Below are 23,874 nucleotides of genomic sequence, written 5' to 3' on the forward strand. Positions count from 1 at the left end.
ATTCTCCAACATCCTGTGTACAAGGAGGCCGTTTCATGCAGAGCACACCCCAAAGACACAATTTTCCCTCTGTGCTGCTCTTAAACCAAGCCGTCTTGTAAAACCTCACTCTTGAGGATCAGAATAAGCAATCAGCTGTTAAAACTGCTGCTGCTGGTGTACTCAACAGACTGCTTTTACATAATAAAATGGATCTGTTTGTACTCTGCATGGCAAAATATGATTACAACCCTATTAGCGGAAAGCCCTGGGATAGGGGAATCCAGTGGCTAGCTGATGGTGTTAGAAGAAAACACAGCAGCACCTCTCCACTACACCGTTAAATCACGTCATCCACTAAACCTGAAATGAAGTCTGATGGCTTTAACAAGATGTCCATTACTCCAAGGAGGGCGGCACGGTTTAAATACTTCGGAAAATCTACTACTTAGGAGGCCGGTATTTCATATTGTCAAGATACGTGAAACAAGCAGAGTTCCATTAACATCATAACATTTTGCAAACATAACAGCAGTGGTATCCAGCAGGGTCTGCGAATTTATTAATGGAAAAATATTACATCACAGACAAGTATGTGCTGGCATTGAAATACTGCAGAAAAAAACACTGGTGCAGCTAAAGGTCTTGTATTTTTCTAGACCGCCTACAGGGACCAAGATGATCCTCTTCAGCAAATGAGACCTCCTGGGAAAAGCTTTCAGATGTTGTTGCCACATTTGAGCAGTGTCAAGACAAGGCTCAGGAGACTGGTAGTGTCCATGCAGATTTTGTCCGAATGAGGTTCATTACTGTTGCTTCATGTCTTCAAGTCAGCAGAGCCGCTATTTGCATCAGCGGAGCTCTGGCACACTGGGAACCTTGCTTAGCTTCGTTGTGTCTAGCTTGGGGCTTGTAGTTAGACAGCGATTCATCACAGCAAAGCCGTAACTGATAACTGCCTTCCCAGGTGGTCCAGAAAAGAGATCCATGAGCTTGGGTTGACGAAGGAGAATACAGAGCATAAAGTGGTAGGCTTCCAAGCCAAGCTTTCAGAGGACTGGAAAAAAAATATATCACACAAGAGCAGGAGATGATTATCTTGTTCCCTTTTTACCAGCAGCAACTTACTTGCTATACCAAAGATGTGAGTTTTTTTCTGAAGAGGGCTTATTGGTTGTCTTCATTTTGCCAGAAACTCTCAATGACTTATTGGCCTCCTCAAGTCACCTTGGCATGTCATGAGAGATAGTTCTTCATCTGTAAATTTTTCTCAGGTCACTGAAGATGCCACTTTGGGGATCTCGAGGTCTCGGAATTCAATCCCTTTCAAGGTTGAGGAAGAATCTTCCTTTGGAGGGAGTTTTTCAAAGGTTAAGCTTGGGGTTGATTTCATTTCATATTTTCATTAGCGCCCTGACACAAATAGGGCAGCACTAATGAAATATGCTGATGACACAGAGTTATGGAGCATCACCAGTAAAGGAGGATAAAGTCATACGAGAATGGGAAGAGGTTAAGGACTTGAGAAAAAAGTGGAATGAAATCAAGCAGACAGGAAATGTCATGTCAAGTAGTAAATGCATGATCTCATCCGCTGTAAATGAGGGAAGACGAGGAAGTTCTGGTGTTATAAACTGGTCACAGGTTGGTTGTGTGCCACTGTCACAACACAAACACCAAAGAATGACATTTAGTGTTAGAGCACTTCATGGAAGGGTCTACCAATTCAAATATTTATGCCATTGCACAACCATCCACAAGACCTTACCTAAAACAGTGCCTGAAACTCTGCTTTTCCATGTTAAGAAGAAAAACTTGCACAGCTGTAGAGAGAAAAGCTCCTAGGATGAACAGCAGGAGGACCTTTCCTGAGATGAGAAGGGGTTGGCTTGTCTAGGCAAAGGCAGAACAACTGCATCTCTTTTCTGTAAACTACTTTGAAGAAAAGGGGTGGTGATGATGCTATATCAAGCTTAGAGCCAAGTTAGCACAAAAGCATACAGCTAAACAGGTCATATATAATTGTAGTCTTGAAATCGGAGGTTTCTTGCCAAAGTTCTGGACATGCATCCAAAAGCAATTTTTGGGTAGCTGGGGTGAAGTATGTTAAGTCTGTGGTAAGCATCGTACTGAGAGTCTGTTTGCCTTAACAAGCGCTAGCCCAAACACTGCGGGCTCTCTGCCCTGCCACTAAATTTGGGACGCGAATATCCATCACGGCTGACACTGCAACAGCCCCGGAGAGGTTGTTCTGGCCCCACCGACGTAAGCCAACCTTCACCCAGACCAACACGTGCAAACTCTCCATTACCATACCAAGCAGGGAATGTACCTGCAATTTTCAAACTGTCACGGAACTCTCTGAAAACTGCCCATCTCAGGCTAAAAATGGGAACTTGCTCACTGCAGCCTCTGTGGACCTAATCTAATTAAGCAGCAGACATGCCGTGGCTCGGAGAGTTTCAACGTGAAGCAAAGTGAAGCCAGCTCCACAGCAGCTGTAGTTGAGGGCAGCCAAACCTATCCTAGGCTGCTGAATAGCACCCGATGGCCGCATCTGGCTCACTGAGACAGCCTGTTATGGTCTGCCGTTAGCTATCTGCGCTCCTATCTGCCATTCCCAGCCTGCCACAGCACCGCAGCAACCTGCAAAATCTGGCTGTTTCTCCTCCTTTGGCTTCATCTCTTGCTGTGTAAAAAAACCCTAAGTTTAAGACAGCCCCAGGCTATTTTCAGAAGAAAATACATCATACATCTCTTCCACCTAGCCTAAAAACACTCCTTATTTCCTACCTCAAGTGCTGTGGGGACAAAACCCATTCCAGACTGTGGGACGCTTGGGTCTAGAGTGACAAGACCTGCATAACCCCTGCCTTTTCTTCCCAGACCCTGGGCAGAAGGCAGGTGAGAGATCAATATACATACTCAATTTGGGAATACAGCCTCTACATCTGTCCAAAAAAATAGTTTGAACTAGTTAGCCCTTCAGCCAGATGAATTCAGGATGGCTTCGGTGAAAACAATGCATTACGTCAGCTGAAGGAGCTGAAGAACTGGCTCTGCATCACTTTGGGATTAATCTATCAAAGTATTCCTCCTGCCATTGTGATGGTGTCCTCGCCCCGCTGACAGCACGTAGACACGAGAGCAAGGCATCACGCGGCCTTGCTACAAGGGCTCGACACCGTCTGCTTATTTCGTTTTCCCCGTGGTTTGTCTGCTCCATGCTGTGTGGCCTCATCCAGTCCCATCCCAAATGTTGCAGAGCTAAGCTGAGCCACATTTTCCGATCAGGCCTTCCAGGCTTTCTTAAATTCTAGTTGTTTTGGACTGCGGTAAAACATAGCCACAACATATGGTCTAAAAACAACCAATTGTTTGTAGCAGACCAAGTGCTTGCGCTAATTAGTCATGCTGTTCTGTAAAATGGCATATGAACATCATTTTGGAAAAGTTTATGTGAAACCTCATCACAGTTTAACTCTCTCAGCTGGAGTGGAAGAGGGGGAAGGAGGTGCCGTTTGTTGTCCTTGTGGAAATCCATCCAGATTCATCCAAAGTGCAAATCAGAGGCAAAACATACCTTTTCTCAAGCACAGCAGGACTTAACCACGCTTTGCATCTAACCATCTTTCATGCTTGTCAGGGTCAAGGTGTTTTCCACTCACCTATTTTATAGCAAAATTAAAAATTGCCACGTCTCTTCTCAGGGAACGGTTCCAACCATGTAACATCAGACAGAAGAGCGCCTGTGTCTGATGTCTCGTGGTTCCACATTATGAGCATCACTACCCCATCTCCTGTCAGCTCTCCAGTCACCCAGCTACACAGAACAGCAGCAAACCTTTGGTGTCAGCTAATAATTCCTGGCTTACCAGCCATGCTGGTGCTAGAGGATTTCAGATTCCAGCTGTGATAATCGCTAGTAGGGCAGGAAGGCAGGTCATTATAGTTTCCTGAAGTACAAAAGTTTGTCTAAACTGGGAAGTGAAAGAAGATACTGGTAACAAAACATCAGAGGAAACCGAGACAAAACACTTCAGATGTTAGTGTGTGTTAGAGTTGGTTCATCTGATTTTAAGTCATAACACATTTTTCTGGCATCCCTCAGAATTCCTGTTTTTTCGTGCACAGTGACTGATGAATGGCATGTGGGATGGACTCATCTGCCCAGCGCGCTTTCCCTGCCCTCTACTGCTCCCTGCACCCCAAGCAATTAATCCGTCAGTTACTGCATCCCTTCCCAGTCCTGCACCAGCCACCATTTTCTTGTATTCTGATGCTTTCCTGTAGGAATGTGAAGGATTTAGGTCTGCTGTTCTTCATCAACAAAGAGCCAAAACAGTCAGGCAAGTGTCCAATTCTCCAGTGTTTAGTTTTGCCTCCAATTGTAGAAACAATTAAAATATGACTTTTTTTCCCCCAAACACAGTTAGTTGTCATAGAACCCTTTTGTTTCAGCTGCACGTAAAAATAAATAAATAAATAAATAAATAAATAAATAAATTAATAAATCATTGAATACCCCAAACAGCACAGAAAGCAAAATGTGTGCTTGCGTCTGCAAACCACCAGCTTCCAAAGCCAGCTGAATGGCTTGTCAAGGACCAGGCTGGAAACAGATGCCAGAGGCAGGAATAGAAAGTCTGCTGCCACAAGTCTCTGCTTTTCCTTTCTTTAGCCTCTGCCTTTCCTAGCTGTGCATTTCCCTAAGGACAGCTACCCAATTTATAGCTAGTTATTGCAGGGCTGGGCACTGTTAGCAGGAGGCATCTCCCCAGGGATTATTGCTCAACCTCAATTTCTGCAGAAGTTTTCATCCTCCCTGACTTTGTGGCTGTGGTGGCAGAGGGGAAAGGCAGGAACGAAACTTCTCTGTGGTGGCCTTTTTTGGGGCAGTCACTGGTTGAAATTTCTGAAACATCCTGAGTGCTTTAGTGGCTCAACTCAACTAATTAGAAATTCCCAAAATAATTTTTAATACGTTTTTCAATTATAAAAGAAGTTGCTCTAGGTAACAGCAAATAATGGTTTCCCCCCAGAGGCATCTTTGTTCCTTCCTAGTTTATTGGCAACAGATGACTCATTTCACCTCTGCGCAGCAGAAGAACTGCTTTACTACTCTTCCAGCAGTGGCTGGCGTTAAACGAGGTTGCTGAAGCTCATGCAGATGAAATAATTTCTATTCTTGTGCATTTACAGACCATGCCTGTAACACCCAGTCTATGAGACTGAGAACCAGCTGAAAACCAGCCAAACATTTAGATGTGACCTAAAAAAGCAAGACTACGATGTGGCCACCTGCCCGCTGCAAAGCACGGAGAGGCAAAATCGTCATAAAATGCCCTATGAACATGTCTGTACTATACATCCAAAAGCTGGGTGGGGACTCCAGGGGGAAAAAAAATTATATTCACACCCACATGAGCTTTCCAAGTCTGTGCTAGACAGCATTACTTAGATATTTCTCTTTCCGAGTGTTGGCAAACCGTTTTCGGTTGTGTTCTGTCTCGCAAACACAGACAAATGAAACACTTCTGGGGGAGGCTACTGAGCTGGGAGCAACTTTTGGCTGTCGGTGAGCTCCTCTATAGCCCTTCGCATAGAAAGGTACCGCCTACAGCCATTTTTAGCCTAGTCTCCTAACGGAACACGTGTGATCAATCTGTAAGCGTGCGCTTGTCTCAGACTAACAGCTTCAGCCAGCTGTCCGGTTGCCAAAAGTTTATCGGAGAGGTCAAGACCCATCCCAAATGTGATATCCCCACTGGCAAAAAAGCAGCACACAGAGCTCAGGGTAGGCACCCGACTGTGCACGTGGAAGAGAGTGCTGAAGTGCTTTAATCACGTAAAAAGCTGCAAAACCTGCACCTTGTTAGATAACAACGTGTCTGATTTCACAGAAGTGTTTCCTTCCTTTCCATACCCTTCAGGAGCTGACTCTCTCTTTGAAGTCAGGTCCCCAAGCTAGACCCAAAGGTCTCTGCATCCATCACAGCTCTCTTGGTGCAGTGGGCTGGACTTGCGGAGGGGGGTCCTCCTGGCCAAAGTCTACTGAGTAAAAGAGAACATGAAGTTTGATCTAAGACGACGTTCGATGCATATATTTTCACTAGAGAAAGCCACATGCAACTTTCACAAAAGCTGCAATTATTAGACACATGGCAAGAACTGTTTCGTGCACTGAAAGGGAACACGGACTACTTTTCACTGCATCTCTTTCCACCCCCACCTCCAGCACCCTCAGCAGAGGCTGTTCATAGCAACTCTTCAACAAGATTTGAAAAATCCCCTATAAATTGCAAGGGATTGTGGCTAGCGGGTAACCAGCATGGGTAGGCAGCTGCCTGCAACTGCCTCTAGCCAGAGCACGGCTCCTCTCAAGCGTGAGGAGGTGTGTGGCAGACGTTTCCGACCTCAGCACATCCCTGTGCTTCTAGGCTGTTTATTGTGATCCGTGAAGCGTAATTTCAAAGGAGTAAACAATATTACCTGTCTTTTTGGATGGGTAGCAGGCAATGCTATAGGAAAGTCTTTCTTGTGGTTCACTCTCATATTCTTTTTGTAATTTAATCCCACTGTACTTAAAATGTTTATTGTAGTCAGTAGTTATTTGCCCTCCTCGGTTTTTAGCACATGCTAATGTTCACCATCACTTATCATCTGGGAGCCATTAATATTAAGCTTGTTTAATGTTTCCAAGCCAATCTCTGGAGTGTTTGAGCGATGTTAATAATTAATACAGGAAGACTAGCATTTTAGAAGCCTGAAGCGGTTCACGGCAGGCTCGGTTTCGAGCCTCAGTGTAAATGATCTGTCGATCAAGCCTCAAAACGTTTCGTAACTCTCTACCAGTGCAATGGTGAGAAGCCCAATCTTTTTTCATTAGCAAAGGCACAGCCTTTCCTCCTCTCAAAACTGACAAAATGATCTTTTAAAGCTCCATTGCAGTAGTGACAAACCTTGCCTGTATGACCACAAGCGGCCTACCGTGGGTCTTCAGGCGTCGAACTCTAGTTCATTTTATTGCATCAGTTCATGATATTACTGCACACATAGAAAAGGAGAAACAGCAAAGACCAACATGTTTAGAAAAAGCATTTCCCTTCCAAGACAGACCTTTGGGATTAACTTCTTACCCAAGTTTTCTGTGAGAACCATCATGCAAACAGGGGATTACACGTTTAACAGCACAAGGTACGGTGAACACTTTTGGGAACATAATTTGTAGTGACATCCTGATGGACCAAGTATTTTGGATTCACTTTGCTTGCCATAGTTTCAGATATTTCTTCTTGAAACAAGTAGGCTTTTAAAAACAGCAGAGCTCCAGCCTGTTTCTGAGGCTCTGTCTCTGCTGGCCACTGACAAGGGCCAGGCTGGCTTGCTCAGCGAGAGGCAGCGCGCCCACCTCTCTCAGTGCTGGCCGGGGGCTCCCCAGACCAACACTCAGCATTTTGGACCCCTGCTGAAAGGAGCATAGTGAGGAGAGCTGCTCTGTAAGAGCAGGGTCAGGAGCACAGGTGGAGTCTGATCAGTGAATTCATTTATAGCAATACCAGCTAAACCAAAATAGTTATATCCCAAAAGCAAGGCATGCTATATATACTCACACACAAGTGACTGGTTCCTTTGAAGCTGGTGGTGCAGAGACAAGTTGTCTGTCCTACAGCTGACCCAAGAGCCAAAATCACTTAGGCAAGGTCATAACGAAAGCCACATTTCTGTGACCATTAATTCTGGGCTCTGCATGCCCATTGCCAGCTGTCTATATCTGACCACAACCTCACTTCTGTCCAGCTAGCCAGAGCTCACAATAGACACAGTGTTGGCTTTGCAACAGCATCAAGATGACGGGCGATACTCTTGGAAAGCCTGGCGATACAGAGGCAGCCCATCAGAGCCTATATATAGAGCAGTTTGCAGCAGCAGAGGCTTTACATCAGGTCAGCAGTGGCCTGTGGCCACTGTGGACTTTCAGTGCAGCCCAGAGCCCTGAAGCTGCCAGACCACGGCACAGGACAGCAGCAGGATTCAGACGCTATCACGTACTCACACCATACTTTCTAAAACGCCTGCATGCATACACACATGCATTATAGATCCATGGCTTTCTGAAAAAGTAAACAAGGATTTCCAGGCCACCATACCTAGTGAGCTCACACTGCTCTATCCCTACTGCAGCAGCCTCAGCCTGTACAAGTGTAACTTTAAAGCAGCTCTAGCAAACCCTGGCTCTATGCTTTAGGCCAGAAAAGTTTCAAAAAGCTCTTCCAGTGCAAATAACACATTTTTTCTCCTTCAGATCCGCCAGCAGTAGCAGGAAAAAAGAAAGGAAAAAGCCACTTGTGCTTTCAGACATTTTCTTTGGCCACTCAGAAAGCAAGAGGCAACATGGACAGCAGTGCTCACGGTATAATCCAGGCAGCTGAAATGCACTCAATTATCTGTTCCTTGTCAGACCAGCCAAATTCAGGAGTGAGATCATGGCCACCTGTCCCCATGCAAAACGGTGTGATGTCACTGCAATCCGAGTGTAAAACAAGAGCCTGGAAGTGCCCAAGCAAGTGGAACATACAATGCTCAGCTGAGCATTTCTGCTGAGACCACAGCCATACTCTTGACATGCACTAGCTAAGAAGAAAAGGGAGTGTTTTGGATGAAATATGACCCGTCAGGAACAACTTTACAGTATTCTAGTGTTATAGCAGCCTTCCAGTACCTGAAGGGGACCTACAAGCAAGCTGGAGAGGGACTTTTTACAAGGGCATGGAGTGATAAGGCAAGTGGTAATGGCTTCAAACTGAAAAAGAGTAGATTTAGATTAGATATAAGGAATAATTTCTTTACTCTGAGGGTGGTGAAGCACTGCAACATGTTGCCCAGAGAAGCTGTGGCTGCCCCCTCCCTGGTAGTGTTCAAGGCCAGGTTGGATGGGGCTTTGCGCAACCTGGTCTGGGGGAAGGTGTCCCTGCCCATGGCATGGGGGTTGAAATGAGATGCTATTTAAGGTTCAAACCTAAACCATTCTATGATTCCAGGATCCCAGGGATCCAAAAATGCCAAAGCTGAAACTAAGCAGTAAAAAATTTCTGAGCAACACAAGGTCTTAGTGTTGGTTCAACAGTGTGGGAGCCTCGATGGAGATCACACCTCCTGCACTGAGCTGCCTGCACAGAGCACACCAGGTAGAACACGCAAACCAAGTGGACAAGCCAAAGGGAGCAGGAGAAAGAAGTCAGGGGAGACAAAATAATTCATCCCATGGGCAGACAGCAGACAGTTGGCAAAGCTGAGGTTTTAGTGTTTTTCAGCTCAGGGTAGTGCCTTTATTACCGAACCCTGCTGCCTTTTCCACCCAACCGCTCTTCCTTAACCAAGAGATGATTTACACTGCTCATATCGGTGAGCTAATGCTTCCTCACAGGAGTCAGAGTCAGGAGGAACCAAGTGCTACACAACCACTGGAAAAGAGTCCTCCAGGAGCTCCCAAACTACTCCAGAAAGATCTGTGTCCTTGTGCCTCCTTTTAATCAAAGGAAGTGCGAAAGGAGAGGTAACCTGCCCAAAGTTACACAGTAAACAGAGCCAGAAATATGATATTAGAATTATTATTGCATATTTACTCTAGGAGTCTTATTTTGACCTGTTCTGGCATTGCTGTGCAGTACTGAAATACTAACATTTCCTTCAAAGAAAAAGGCTGAGGTGAAGCAGTGGGGAAAGTCTAGAAGGGGGTTCCAGGTGCTCAGATCACGCGTTGATGCACTGGAATATTTAATCCATATCACCCCTGTGACCAGACCTGTTCTGAAAATTCTAGTGGCATAGTTACCTCAGGTAAGCATGAAATTAAATGCAATCCCTAACCTCAGAAAAACAACCAATGCCCAGTTTTTACCAGTAAAGTTTACTTCAGGTAAGGAACCGCTCACTGCACAAGTACAACTGAGCAAGATGCATCCCCCAGCTTTGTGCGGGTCACTCCAGGTGCTCTTCCAATCCAGTTCTGAGGCAGTCACAGTCTTTACTTGCAAATCACTTACTGCTGAAGGAGGTCTGATCCTGAGGATCCAGGTCAGCAAGATATTCGCACACTCAAGAAGCAGGCAAGCAGACCGAGATACCATGTGAAAAAGCTCTGGCCTCCTGACACTGCAACAGCGGTTATCACAAAGGTTCATACCCCAGTTTTTTGGAGAACAGAGCCCACGCAAAGAAAAGCTGGCTGTCTGGATGCAGTTCTGGTGGGACACCTTGGTCCAGCTTTCTTGCCACTCTCACCAACTGGTGTCTGTCTGGTTGCCCAGTCCAGAAATGAGACTCATTGCCTGAAATCGCAGAAGAGCTGTGCCCTCTAGTGGGGTCTGGTTCACCAGGAGCCCGAGAAGGCAGATGCCCCAGTCCACACAATGTGCATGCTCACCTGGGCCACAGAGGACACAGGGGCATTTACACCAGTCAGGCCACAGTACTTTGTGCAGCCATCTCATTTACACCATCTCCTTTTATAAAAGCCCTTGACAAAGGCATCTGATACCTGACATCTGCTTGGGCAGATGAGCCTGGTATGAAAATAACAGAGCATGAGATGGGTGCTTATTGCAGCAGCACAGATTGGAAATGAGGTTTCTTTCAGCAGCTACAAAGCAACCCTTTCATAGGGCTTCAAAGCCTTCCAGCCAAGACCGAGAGCCTCATTTTCTACTAAGAATTAGATGCTTAGTTCAGGTGCATGAAGTTACCATAGTTTGTAGGTCCGAAACAGCTAATAAATGGAAGCAGACTGCCTTTCAGCATTGCTCACTGCTGTGAGCAAGCATTCTTTCTGCAGTAATCCCAGCCTAAGGAATCCACGCCCCCAGCCCTTCCCAAACCCTAAACACCTTTCTGTCCCTCTGCTGTACCAGTGCAACCATTCACAGGGTCACACTGAGACTCTCACTGAAGAAATAATCTATCCAAAGCCCTGGAAAAAAAATAAGGCTTTTTGCCAGGTCATCTCACAGCACAGCCTTGTGAAACAAGTTATGGGAGAGGGACAGGGGCACATATACTGCTCCTGTGCTGAAAACGTGATACCAGCCTCGGATGGTTTGGGTTTTCATACGGTTGTCAGGAATCATCGTCAAAAGATCCCCAAATCCAGTTCTAGCCTCTGCAGAGCAGATGGGAAGGGAGCTGGGAAGGTAACGCTTCCTTTACCTGTGGCAAAAAAGCTGCATTCAGAGTGAGATCTGCTCTCAGGCTGGAGGCATATGTGGGTATGCTAACGCTGGTTTTCCTGCGACAGTGCAGATTTGTGTATGGACACCTTCCTGAACGGAGGGAAACACTCTCCTTTGGCTCAGACCAAAACCTCTTGGGGCGATTCCACTTCATGGGTGCACCGCTCCCGTATGAAACCTGTGTGATGCTCTGGCATCTGTACGTGGCATTTCATCCTAGAAATGGGAAGTAATCGAGCTGCAGCAGTCAGGCCTTGGAAGTCACAAGACACACTCTTCATTTCAAAACTGGGATGGCATTTTTTTTAAGCTTGCTTGTAAGACTCCTGATTTTCACCCTACTCCCAATAACAATTAGGAGTAGATTTTGTAAATTCTATTTTAACTTCCAGAAAACTTCAGGAGCTGTTACTTAAAGGAAAGACACTGACTATGACAAGATGAGCAATGGAAACACAAAAACTAATTCTGTTTAGAATTTTAATTATAAGATCTTCCTGTTCTCACTCCAGACCTGTTATCCCAATGCATTAACATGCTGTAATTCCTCTCTCAAGACATTAGAGCTTTAACAAGAGCAGCCTTCACCAAAGCACCAAACCCCAGCTGCCTGTGTTAACTAGCTATTACCTTAATTAAAATGCAGTAAAAGCCCAAGTGCTCAGTTTTTGCTGGATTTGCACATCTCCACTCGCCTGCTGAAGCGCTTTGCAAGAGAAGCGAGTGTTGCTGTCTCCCACCAGCTGATAAACCAGCCATGCTCCTCAAAACAAATTGCTTCAGCCACCCCAGACCCAAGTTATCTGAGCCTGTACCCTGGCACAAGACCAAAGCCAGGTTTAACGCACGTCAGCAGAAATTGCCATGTTATAAAAACCCAGAGAAGGCAAGGTCCCTGGCCGGCCCCACACCAAGCCCTCCCCAGTCCTCAAACTCCCATGGTGGGGTGTGGGCTGGGTTACTCCCCACACCCCTCATAGCCAGGCTGCCCTTGGACCCTGAGGCATGGGGAAAAACCCACCCATCCATTAATATATTCATCCATCTGCCCATCCACCCACCACCAAACCCCAGCATGGGGAGTGGGGAAGGAGGAAGGGACAGATGGAAGGAGGGGGTGCAGGGGCATGGCCAATGGCCCTGCTTGATGTGAGGGCAGCCCTGCAGTCCCGCCTTGCCCGGCTCGCTGGCAGGTCTAAGGTTCACCGATCTCCAGTCGCGTGTCACTTTGACACTGCTCTCCAGGAACCATTGTGTGGTTTCACTTTTATCTGCCCTCAGCACGGAGAGGCTCGAGCAGCCGGACGGGGCCATCGCCCCGGCAGCCCTGACGCCACGGACTGAAGCGCTGGGAGGAGAGCAAGACTTCAGGAAGGTAAAGGCGTCCTCCGACAGGAGATTCCCCACAGGGCAGGCCCCAGCCCCAACCCACCATCTCCGAGGTATTTTTCCCAGGCAAGCTCCCGGGACTCTCACGCTCCCACCGGGAAGCAGCCCCGCAACCCCAGCCGCAAAGCTGCATCCAACAGGATGGGTGGCTCCGTCATCGGCAGCTCCCTGCCCAAGAGAAGGGATTTTAGGAAGACGTACAAAGCCCTCTGCCCAACCCCCATCCTTTCAGGTGAAGGTCTTCGCAGAGCGCTTGCTCTCATACACAGCCCAGGGCAGTCTCCGTTTATTGCTGCCTTATTTCCTCAACCCGCTCCGGCTGCACAGTTAATGACCCTTATTCTGTTCCTCTTAGCTCTGAGAAATCAGCAGTATGTAAATGTAACACTGTTTACGCATTAAGTCAGCAGCTGGGATTTTTGTATCCCCTGGTAACCTTGGCTTAAACGAACTTTCCAAGCGGCCACGCTTGTACACCAGCACTGTGAGAGCTTTAGCAGGTAGGAGGAGGCTCCCTAAAGCAGAGGAGTGCTTTGAGATTAATACCAGAAGTTAACTGGGGAGATAGATGCATGATCACTATTCAGCAGGGGTGAGGAGGGAATCCAGATCTGAAAAGAGCTAAAAATATCATGTCTAAAAATTGCAGGGCTAGATACTACAGGCTTGCATGGGTAGTGTTGGGGTCCTGGTTTTTCCAAGGAGCTCTTTAACTGTGGTTCTTTTTCACTGCTGCACCCCTGCAGAAACTCAGCAAATGTCTTTAAAGGTTTTAAGATCTTCTTAGAGCCTGTGGTTTAGAAAAGCTTAGACATCAGTTAGACATCATTAGACTTAAACATCATTAATTTCCCAGGAAGTTAAATAGAGTCTTAAATAACACTTCTCAGTAGCTCGATCCCCAAAGGTAAGCATTTCTTTTCTTTTTTTACTGTTTTCCTTTGGAAGTAAAAGGCTTATCCCCTGACAATAAATATCAGGATCCCCCCTCCCCAAGTTAAAAATACTGCAGAGATACTAATTTATTGAGTGGCAATAGCCAAGCCCTTGCAGTTGCGTTCCAGCGCAAATACCTGCTCTGCCACCCCATGTTTCTACTTTTTATTACCCGTGTTTGTGCCCTTAAAACACAAGTTTGAAAGGATGGTCCTCAGATAAAGCCCACTTTCCTGCTAATTATAAACAACTGAGTCACCCTCATAAACGTATTTGTCAGGTTCCTTCTTGGAAACAGTGAGGACAGGCGGTTCAAGTGCAGTATCACTGATCTGGTGCTGCTGCCGTACTCGGCAAACATATTACCTTTAAGTTGATTTACATTAAATCAGTGGGCTCCATAGGAGAAGCTGGTTAACGCTGGTCGGAGCTGCCTCCGCATACCCACCCGCTGCCCACAGGAAGGAGAGAGGAGACATCAAGATGGGGAAATGGGGGTGTCTGGCTGAGAATACAACTTCCCGGGTGCAGCAGTGCTTAATCCTCCATTAGGAAGTGAGAAATGATCTGTGTCGCGGCCGTTTCGGCACTCGCCTTCTAGGTAAGTGTGAGATCACCCAAGACTGCCCTGAATATCTGCTGCTAGACACAGCTGTCACAAAGAATTAAGCTGTATCTGGAGACTAAATCCACCAACAGGATTTTTGCAGTTGATGATTGAAGAGAAATGCTTGTCTAGACTAATCTCCGGCTCTTTATGTTGAATCTGAGCAGGTTCAGCTTTCCCTGCCCCTCAGCATGTCTTCTAAGTGTGAGGAAAGGACTTGTAACACCTCAGCTGTTCCCCAGGATGCTCCCTAAATTGCTGAGTTATTCTTTACCAGGATCAAACTAAAAAGCCCCCAAATCCTGCATCTAAGCAGTCCCAGTTCGGGTTACACCTCAGCCTTGAAAAAAATTTGCTAAAGCCATTTCGTGCCGAGGCATTGGTGACTTCTTCAGAGTTTTGAGTTTGCAGTGAAATAAGTCAAACTTGTTCTAGAGATGCCAACAGAAGATTTCTGGCATGCAGGTGCACCCTGCTGTGGCTTACCTCACAGAAATCAGCAGCAATATTGCTTTAAAAGTTTCTCCTGGATATGCTGAGTCAGTCAGTCCCAGTCCAGAGAAGTCAGGGAGGTTTCCGGATGAAGAACGAGCTTCCTCTGCTTCATTGCCAACGCAGGCTGAAAGAACGGCGATGCTGATTGCTGCGAGGCAGCAGCACCCTTGTCCGCACCTGGAGCGGACATCAGTAACCCTGCCAGAGCAGCATCCTGGATTTACAGAGCTGGCTGTAACCTCAAGCTGGGTCTTGCCGACAGGCTCTTCCCCAGTGCAAGGAAGAGCTGCAGAAGGGTGATTACCAGCCACGTGAGGTGTCTGCAGGGCTTTTCCGACAGTCTCTTAGTCCCCTATCCAGCAAGCACAGGGTTTTACTCTGTACACTGCTTTCTTCGAGAAAAAAAAAAAAAAAAAAAAGAACAAGAACAGTTTCCCTGTAAATTCTATTTTCCATTGGAACAGAACAAAGCCACTTGTTTTGCTTCCTTGCCATTCTCCTCGGGTGCAAAGGGAAATTCACCTTCTGCCTCTTAGCATGGAAAAGAAATTGTTTCAAGTGAACTTTGGCAAAACCCTCCATCTCTAATAGGTACCTACTAGCACGAAAATTTCGCAAGGAAATTTCTATCATTCCAGCATCAATACAGCCTTCTAGGGCTAAACAGAGAGCAGCAGAGTGAAGTAACGAGAAACTGAGTTTGAGAGAGACAATCTTGGGTGGTTTCATGCAGCTTCTTGCTTCCCTAGAGAGTTTTATGGCGTATCACCTACGGTAGCTAACGTAACTGCCCAGAAAGGATAGCAGCCTTGCTTCCAGGCCTACAAAGAGGCAAATGTAGCTGATTAATACTATAAGGAGCACCCTTACACTGTGCCACAGGATTTGTCTTTTTCCTGCTTAAAAAAAATACAACTCACCCTCAACTAGCTGTTGTGCACAAACTGTGATCCTGTTCTTCATCACTGGGCTGTATGGGCTGGGGAAGAACATTTCACTGCTGGTTTTTAAGGGGATGAAAGCCCATCTCTTCGAGCAGAAAAACCACCTGCATCTAAAGATACAGACCCAGGTTTAGCCAGCATAGAGGTATGCTCTTAATGACAGCATGCTTTCATAACAGCTCAGAGAAGGGAGAAGAATTAAAGGTCGGGAGCCTGCCAGATTGCAGGGGGAAGACGGGCAAAATAAAGGAGACACGTAGGATGAGCAGTGCTCAGGAACAAGAGGCTTTTGTTAGATGAGGAAGCCACAGAGACCTTCCTGGGCCAGGAGCTACATTGCTAGTGCCGCTGTTAGGTGTATTCATAGAGGTGTTTTTTCTTGCTCACCTGCAAGTTCTGCACTCCTGCGAGCTCCACAGAAATTGCAGTAGTTGCAACAAATCTTCATTAAAAGTCTTGCAGGCCCCTGGTCTCTGGCTGACCAGGGCTTTCTTCAAAAGCACATGGAGGGAAGGACCCCGTGCCAGCAGCCTTAACCCTGGCATGGGTCACTCTTCACCTGGCACACTGTAGCGGTGAGAGGGTCAGGACACACAGGCAGGGACCTGCAGCAAGGCACTAATATTTCAACACCCTTCAGAAGGCTGCTCTGCTGCCTTTGGGTGTTAGAAGATTAGATCCATGTGGAAGGCACATCCCATCTCTGCACACAGCAGGTTTGCTGGTGGCATATTTCCCCTTTGCTGCTGCATGAGGTAGGACAAGTGAATGCAAGGTCATCCCATGCCCTCTCATGCTCAGTTCAACACCCCATGATCTTCAAGCTCTGCCTGAATCTCCCTCCCTCTCCTCCATAGGTCTCCACGTGAACTGGGTGTTTTTAGAGGAGGAGCTCTGTAAGGAGGAGCTGGGGCAAAGCTTTGGCTGATTGCAAGACAGCGTTATTCCCTGCCCTGCACTGACAGCAAGGCAGCATCACATCCTTGAGCTTAAGGCTTGGAGAAGCAGAACCGTGCCACCCAGGAGGTATCACGTCGACTGCCACCTTCCCAAGGTACAGCCAACGCTCTGCAGCAGCTCTCCGAGTCAGGTTTGAGGCAACCACCGTTGTTTTGGGCCATGCTCCTCCACCATCCCTGGTCACTAAGCAGCATAGCTCCACCCCTAGTGAGGCAGAGTCACATGCCGTGGTGCAACAGTCATGAGGGCATGAGACTTCACAGGCTTGGTCTGCAGGCGGTTGCTTAGTCCATGCTGTCTGCTTTGTGTGCTGCTGTCCTCAATGGTGCTCGAGTCAGGTCCTCTGCTGCTTACTCCCCTCTGGTGAGCAACACGTAGACTTGAAGCGGTGCTGCCACAAATCCCATTATCTCCTGAGGTGCCCAGCCATCCTCTGGACTGTGTCCTTAGCAAGCTGGTAGCAGCATCACCTCTATGCCCATGCTAGGCTCTCCTGGTATAACCTCTAACCAAGAGCTACAGTAAGCATGGAACATCAGCCTAAGCTCTTCAGCACAACTTTGGGGAACGAGGAATGCTCAAGAGCAAGGCACACCCAAAAGTGATGTCCCTCTGCCATTAACTTTCTCCAGCATGTCCTCTCTTTAAAGGAGATATGCCCAATCCAGTCTCCTCGTCTACATCCAAGAAGGCCTCTTGCATCAAATTTCTTCCTAAACATCTCCACCCTCTGGTCATAACTGGCAGTGGCAGGTTGTTTGATGTATTAAATTTGATTCAGGATATTAATGATTTTATTCTAGTCTATTTTGAGGTTAACTCCCACCTGCTCTACTGCCACAGGTCAGGAGTTGATACAGGATGCTCCACTGATGGGATCACTGCAGATGCATGTTGATTGGAGTTGGTTTCCTTGCAGGGCACAGCGCAGAACGCAATGCCGGGCACCTCCCTGGAGGGGGTTCGTCCCACCTACATCTACAAGGTGGTCCTACTGGGGAGCACATCAGTGGGAAAGTCAAGCCTGGCCTACCGATACGTCAAAAATGACTTCAAGGAGTCACTGCCAACAGTGGGATGTGAGTGAGTGGCTTCAATAGCTTGATGGCTCTGGACAAGAGACCAGGCCTGACGCCCTTCCTTGCAGCAGGGTGGGATGCAGGAGAACAGGTTGGTGTAACCTGCAGCAGCACAGACCCACTTTTGAACATGATACAGACTTGCCCCAGAGCCAGACGTCCCACATGGCTGTCACCTTCAGATCTCTGCAGCCCATTTCCCTCAGCATCAAGCTGTAAGCAAAGCCACATCCAACTTGCACAGGTTTGGCTTAGCGCTGCTATTTGGAGGTAGATGAGCAGGAAAAAATGTGAAGCCTGGAATCCAAATTCTACAGCCCCATCTGCTCTTGGCATGCTTGGTCCTGTGCTGCTCTCACAGCTATCCAGACACCCCAGGAGAGTCCACCCTGTATATGAGCTGTCCCAGCCTCAATGTCCCTGTGGAGCAGGGGAGTTTGGGCTAGGGTGCAAGCAGGCAGGAGAGCCCAGGAGAAGGCAGATGGCTGTGGCCGGTCCCCCACTGCACAGCTCTATCCTGGGCTCACAGCAGTGCCTCGTTCCTCCAGCCTGCCTGCTGAGATGAGAGAGCAGACCCTCCCATGCCCTGACCAGGCTGCAACCTCCACGCTCTGCGCCACTGGTAAAGGGGAGAACATCTGCCCCTGTGCATCCTGTCCTGAGAAGCCATGCTGAACAACCCAACTCTGAAGGCAGGGCACATGCATGCTCATGCTTTGATGAAAACCATGGGGAGAGCTGTGAAAGCCCTGCTCCCTCTAAAACCTCCCCCCGGCCAACACGTCTGCTGGGATCAAGCTGCCTCCCCTGTACATTCGCATCAGCACAGCTTCCTACAGCACCAAGACATTATAGATGTTCATTTTGCATGATGTACCTGGGTTTTGCCCTAACAAGGCACAGCAGGCACAGAGGCTGTGGTTCCACCTGGAGCCTGAAGAGCTGATGGTTGGTGCCCTTGTCCCTCTGCCTTGGCTCTGGCTGGTCCACAATCAGCCATCTTCTCCCTGGGAGCAGTGATGGAGGCTCCTCTCCAGTGGGAGCCCTTTTCTATGGATATTTCTATTCACAGCTCTCACGGGTCTGACCCTCCAGCAAGGTGGAGGTGGCTCTCGATCTGGGGTCTATCCGGCAAAGCTCAGAGCAATCTGACTTCTAAACTGGTGTGCATCAAGTCTGCTGCCAGGAAGGGCTCCCAGCCTGGCACAGGCTGCCCTGCCTTGTGGCACACCATCCCATCAACAATGCCAGTGCTTCTGAGAAAAGCATCCCAGTTTTGTGCATTAGAGCATCGTTACCGGCCCTTGGGATAGGTTTGACATTATGGCAGCAGATCTGAGTGCCCTGCTCTTGCTGCAAATAAACATGCACCCTGCATCTTGCTTGCAGGCTCCTTCTTCACACAGCTGCTCAATCTGGAGGTAGCCACCATCAGGCTTGAGATCTGGGACACGGCAGGCCAGGAGAAGTATCACAGCGTCTGCCACCTCTACTACCGGGATGCCCATGCTGCTCTCCTTGTTTACGACATCGCTAACAAGGTAAGGCAGAGGATGCTGATCCCATCTGTGCTGAAACTATGCCATGCTGCAGCAGCACTGGCAGGGCAGAGGTGTCCAGATGATGGTGTTTGTCTTTGATAGAGCAGAAAGCTGTACACAAGCACTGCCTGAGAAGGTGAATGTCCCACCTAGGACATGCCAGGGGCTGTCCCTCCCTCTGCAGGACCACACCACCAGCGCAGGAGTGATTTCTTCTGCCATGCAGAAAGGGCACGTCCCATTCAAGGCTGATTTAGCTCTAAAAGTGTTTGAGGACCAGTGACCTGTTTCCCTGAGAGAGAGGGGAGTCAAAGCCTCCCCACCACTTCTCTTCCACCCCCTTTGGTTTAGTGCCCGAGATAAGGAGTTATATCAAAACCAATCAGTGGGTGGTTTTGCCTCCATCTCTCCAGGAAACACTCAACAGAGCAAAGCTGTGGCTGAGGGACCTGGAAAAGGAATTCCTTCCTGATGAAATCGTCATTGCTTTGGTGGGCAACAAGACGGACCTTGCTGCTGAGCGAGAAGTTGCCACAGAGGTGAGTGCCTGCGGTGAGCTCCAGGCCCTCTCATCACCCCCTCACCAGCAAGCACTGTGATATGTCCTAGCAAAGCCTAGAATTCAAAAGGCTTTCGGACACCTCCAAAGTCCACGTACAACTATTGACCTGCTGTGAAATGCCACTGGAAATGAACAAACAGCCCCAAAGGGGGCTGGGGGGAGTAACTCTGCTTGTCTCCACCTAGGAGGGGGAAGAGTTTGCAAGGACCAAAGGCCTCCTCTTCATGGAGACATCTGCAAAATCCAACCACCAAATAAATGATATCTTCATGGCCGTAGGTGAGTTGTGTGACAGCTCTAGGTGAGAGCAGAGGCAGGTGAACCACAGGCCCCAAACCTCTGCTTCAATGCTGTAAATGCCTTCCCCCCTGCAAAGCTGACCACCTTCACTGCTCATGATTGCCACAGAGATCTTCTTCCCAGCTGGGCCAGCCTGCACCACACCCAGCAGCTGCAGGGATCACAACAACAGCAGTCCGTGGTTTCTATCAAACACACCACACCCCCTAGGGCAAAAGGATGGACAGATCCATCCCTGGATACTCCAATATCAGAGAAAGATTTCAGGCCCTCTTCCAAAGCCCCAGTTTTCTTCTGCTTTCGCATCTAATCTAGGTGTAGTGGCATCTCTGGTGTAGCTGTTCAGTAGAGATCTAACAGTTGCTGTGGGACAGTACCTGTGGTGATCAGTGGCTCCCCTGGGATGGGATGGGACAGCCTTTGCATCCCACCCCACCGGCAGGAGAACTGTGCCCTTTCTCACCTTGTGTTTCTTCCCAGCCCAAGAGCTTCTGCGGCGGGAGCAAGAGAAGGCATCTGCCCCGTCCCTGCGTGGGAGGACAACAGTTGACCTGGGGGAGAGCAGGGCAAGGACAGGGTGCTGCCAGCTCTGAGGATGGGCAGCTCTGGACCTCAGCAGTGGCTGGACGAGGCCTCCAAGAGAAGCAATGCCAAAGCAGGGGGAATGCAGCAGTGCAGGGGCAGCTCAGCCTGACCACCCTCCCCATCGGAACGAGGGCAGAGCCCATCCTCAGGGTACGGGGTCTCTTCAACCCTCCAGCCGTGGCTCCACCCAAGAGATAAAGCACAGGGTTTTCTTCCACCAGCTTTCAGCTTCCAGGGAGGAGCGTGACCCATCAGCACCACTGCCACCATCCCCAACTGGTGACATCCCCCCTGCCCCAGCTGCGCGCCAGCTCCTCTGTGTCCCTTCCCATCTGAAAAGGGAGGGCTTAACTTTCTAGAGCGAAGCAGGTACATCCTGGTGGCTGTACCCCCAGCCTGCAAATAAAGAGAATATTGCCCTTAAGGTGTTATTTTTTATTCCTGACCTGGATGTCAACCTGTAGGTGGGGACCACAGGAAACTTGGAGGCAGCAGGGACCAGGACCAGTGCTTGTCTCGCCCCACTGGCCCCTTACAGGGGCCACAGTCCATGCTTGGGAGAGATCACCAATTTATTGCTGATGTAAGAGCCACGTGTGGGGGTAGAACAGGGCCAAAGCCAATGCCAGGCCTTACGGTAGCCCGTGCCTTGCAGGGCCTCCCCTTTGTGCACTATGAATTATGCTGCGGGAATGCGCCTTGACTGGATGAAAAGAAGGCAGAAGCTGTGCCAGGAGGTGCTGCAGAGCTACCACAGCCTTTGCTGGCTGCTGTGCCGGGACAGCCCTAGCAGGAGCCCATCCTGTGAGGAGGAAAGAGCCGTGTCTTGGATGGGGCAGGATGCTCTCTCCTCCTCCACTCCCAAGCACCCAGGCTGTCTCCGATAGCATGCTGGTGCTCAGCAAACCCAGACCCAGACGACAAGCTGCCCTTTCCAGGAGAGCTGCAGCAGCGCTGCCACAGCTGTGGGCGAAGAGCAGCCCCGCTCAGCCTGTCCACAAGGCAACACAGCCACTGAGTTTTTGGGGTGTTCCCTGACGGCAATGCCAGCCCATGGGACCAGGCTTGGCTGAGCTCAGCCACAAGGCAGCAGACACCACTGAAGATGCTCTCCTTGGAGAAGTGCGGACCACAGCACCCTTCGCCCAGGTTTGCCAGGTCAGGTCAGGCCAGCCCCAACCCCACAGGACCCGACACCAGCCAGTAGCACCCACCTGAGATGCTTCCTGAGGGCTGAGCTGTCCCCGGGGCAGAACAGGATCTCCTTCCCAGCAAGAACTGGGAAGTGCTGCCTCCTCCTGCCTAAATCCCCTTCCTTAGGGCAGCTGGGAGGCAGAGGTGCTAAGTGCTACTCATCCCCCTCATCTGCCCCCTCCCTCCCGAGATTAACCCTTCCCTCCCCAAACAGCCCTGGACCCCCAGTGCTGGGCCAGGAGACACATGCAGGGATGGTGAGGGATGAGGCTCACCCTCCTCTGTGGCCCCTCTCACCCCAAAGTAGAGAGGGGGTAAAATGCTCTGGCTTGGGGACACAGCTCATGAGGGGACGTCTGGGGACGTGCAGTGCAAGGGACAGGGCCCTGTGTGCTCCCTGAGTGTTTCTGACCTGGGCCATGGAAATGGAGTGGCTGTTTCTGACCCCAAACCATGGAAATGAAGGTGTTGGGGGCACCAATGGGTGTGGACACACTGTGGGGACCCCAGGGGACGCACCTGGGAAAGGGGGACCCTCAAGGGCTTATTTTTAGGGTGTTTTGGGGGATGTGGGGGGATAAAAAAGCCATGTGGTGAAGAAAGGGAAATGCTGCTGCAGTGCACACGCCGCTGGGGCAGGCTGCAAAACCATGGCGAGACCAGAAATTCTGGGGGTTGCACCCCTCCACCCTGTCACCCCCCGCAACCCCCTGCGCTGCATTTCGAAGCAGAGAGGCTGGGACACACGCCGGGGCTGAGAGGAGAGGGGCTTTTATTGTCGGCTTCAGCTCAGGGGCTCCAGTCGTCCCGGGGGGGCTGGGGGTGCGGGTGGGGGGGCGCGCAGGCTTGCCGCCAGCCAGCCCCCCCGGAATGGGTGCCGTCGCCCAGGGCTCGCCGCCGCCCGAACCGCCCCACCGGCCTGATCCCGCGCCCCGTGTACCAGGAGGGGTCAATGTCCGGGTCTGCAAGGCAAAAGCCGAGGAACAGTCAGGGGGTGAATGGAGGGGACACGGGGAGGGCACAGGGCATTGCATCCATGTGGGGGGGGAATGATGAACCCCGGGGAGTGGGAATAGGGGTTGGGGGGCACCTAAAAGCTGCTGCAAAGGCTATTTCAAAGCACACCTTTGCTTCTGCATAGCGAACACCCTGCCCTCCGCTCCCCCCTCCCCTCTGCCCCCCCCCCCCCCCCCAAAACGCAGCTGAGTCTGGGGATGCAGGAGGGGCTGGGGGTGTTGGCTCGGGGGAGTCCCTTACTCCTGCTCTCCTTACTCCTGATTTCCATGGAGCGCTGGCGGATGCGGCCGTGGGCGATGGGCAGGGTCAGGCAAGCGAGCAGCAGGCACAGAAGGCAGGCGGCCCCCAGCTTCATCCCCAGCACTCTCCGGCCGTGGCGGCTTGGCCTCGAAGCCTCCCAGCCCCTGACACTTCTCGCTGGTGCCACGAAGACGGTGGGGCCTCCGATGTGGCTGCGGGAGCAAAGAAGTTTGGCCATCACGGAGACACCCCACTTGAGTTCAATGCTCGCAGGGGGACCCCGCCATCAGGAGGGGAAGGCTGCGACAGAGGGGATGGGGCAATTGTATCGCTGCTATCCCCATCACAGCATCCCTGGGCAGGCTGTGGTGCAAAGGGCTCGAAGCAGCTTGGTTTTGCAGAGGGCAGGGGGTTTTCCTGGGGCTACCTCTGGGAAAGGTCTGCCCTCCAAACGTGAGTTGTACAAATTTCGTGTTCATTAAAATAGTGTTTTGTCCTAGCCTAGTGCCTTAGGCCAGGCCTGTCATTGCCCATTCTGGCTGGGAACCCCAGCGCGCCCATGGCCCCCGCAGCCCAGGAGGTGGGGAGTGGGGCCAGCACCAAAACACGGGACCGGAGACACAAATGTGTTTTGCTGCTGGATGCTGAGTGATGGATGGACCACGGCCACCTCTGCGCCCTGGGCACCCACCCCCGGACCTGGCTGCCAAAGTGATGAACCCAGAGCACCCAGTACCATGCTTTAAAGCACCGAGGAAACGAGCGGGACAGTGCAGGGTGGGCTGGGCAATGGGCTGGACTTCTGCAGCCATCTGCAA

General features: G+C 49.9%; 2 protein-coding genes across 6 annotated transcripts; one reads left to right on the plus strand and one right to left on the minus strand.

Moving 5' to 3' along the window:
- The first annotated feature begins 12,492 nt into the window (after positions 1-12,492).
- Positions 12,493-21,004, plus strand: RAB17 (RAB17, member RAS oncogene family). 5 transcript variants are annotated; one of them, XM_075430283.1, is made up of 7 exons: positions 12,493-12,582; positions 16,436-16,632; positions 17,458-17,617; positions 19,007-19,158; positions 19,572-19,697; positions 19,906-19,999; positions 20,501-21,004. In XM_075430283.1, exons 3-7 carry the CDS (start codon positions 17,476-17,478, stop codon positions 20,611-20,613), a joined length of 627 nt encoding a protein of 208 aa, XP_075286398.1. In that variant the 5' UTR covers positions 12,493-12,582; positions 16,436-16,632; positions 17,458-17,475; the 3' UTR covers positions 20,614-21,004. The 5 variants fall into 5 exon arrangements, with proteins under 5 accessions (XP_075286398.1, XP_075286402.1, XP_075286401.1 ...); XM_075430286.1 differs by lacking the exon at positions 12,493-12,582 and adding an exon at positions 13,053-13,096; XM_075430285.1 differs by lacking the exon at positions 12,493-12,582 and adding an exon at positions 14,006-14,133.
- Positions 21,005-22,588: 1,584 nt separating this feature from the next.
- PRLH (prolactin releasing hormone) lies at positions 22,589-23,171 on the minus strand. The gene is made up of 2 exons (XM_075429616.1): positions 23,057-23,171; positions 22,589-22,761 (listed from the first exon to the last, which is right to left on the minus strand). The coding sequence occupies exons 1-2, from the start codon at positions 23,169-23,171 to the stop codon at positions 22,589-22,591; spliced, it is 288 nt and encodes a 95-aa protein (XP_075285731.1).
- Positions 23,172-23,874: the final 703 nt, after the last annotated feature.

This window comes from Opisthocomus hoazin, chromosome 9 (assembly GCF_030867145.1).
Source record: "Opisthocomus hoazin isolate bOpiHoa1 chromosome 9, bOpiHoa1.hap1, whole genome shotgun sequence".
NCBI classification, from domain to species: domain Eukaryota; kingdom Metazoa; phylum Chordata; class Aves; order Opisthocomiformes; family Opisthocomidae; genus Opisthocomus; species Opisthocomus hoazin.

Bases quoted from the DNA above. Each gene is read 5' to 3' on its own strand.
- PRLH (XM_075429616.1), bottom strand. From the start codon at position 23,171: ATGAAGCTGGGGGCCGCCTGCCTTCTGTGCCTGCTGCTCGCTTGCCTG. The intron at 22,762-23,056 runs GTAAGGGACTCC...TTTGCCTTGCAG, and splicing joins CAGGAGTAAGGAGAGCAGGA to ACCCGGACATTGACCCCTCC.
- RAB17 (XM_075430283.1), top strand. From the start codon at position 17,476: ATGCCGGGCACCTCCCTGGAGGGGGTTCGTCCCACCTACATCTACAAG. The intron at 17,618-19,006 runs GTGAGTGAGTGG...TCTTGCTTGCAG, and splicing joins GTCACTGCCAACAGTGGGAT to GCTCCTTCTTCACACAGCTG. The intron at 19,698-19,905 runs GTGAGTGCCTGC...GTCTCCACCTAG, and splicing joins AGCGAGAAGTTGCCACAGAG to GAGGGGGAAGAGTTTGCAAG.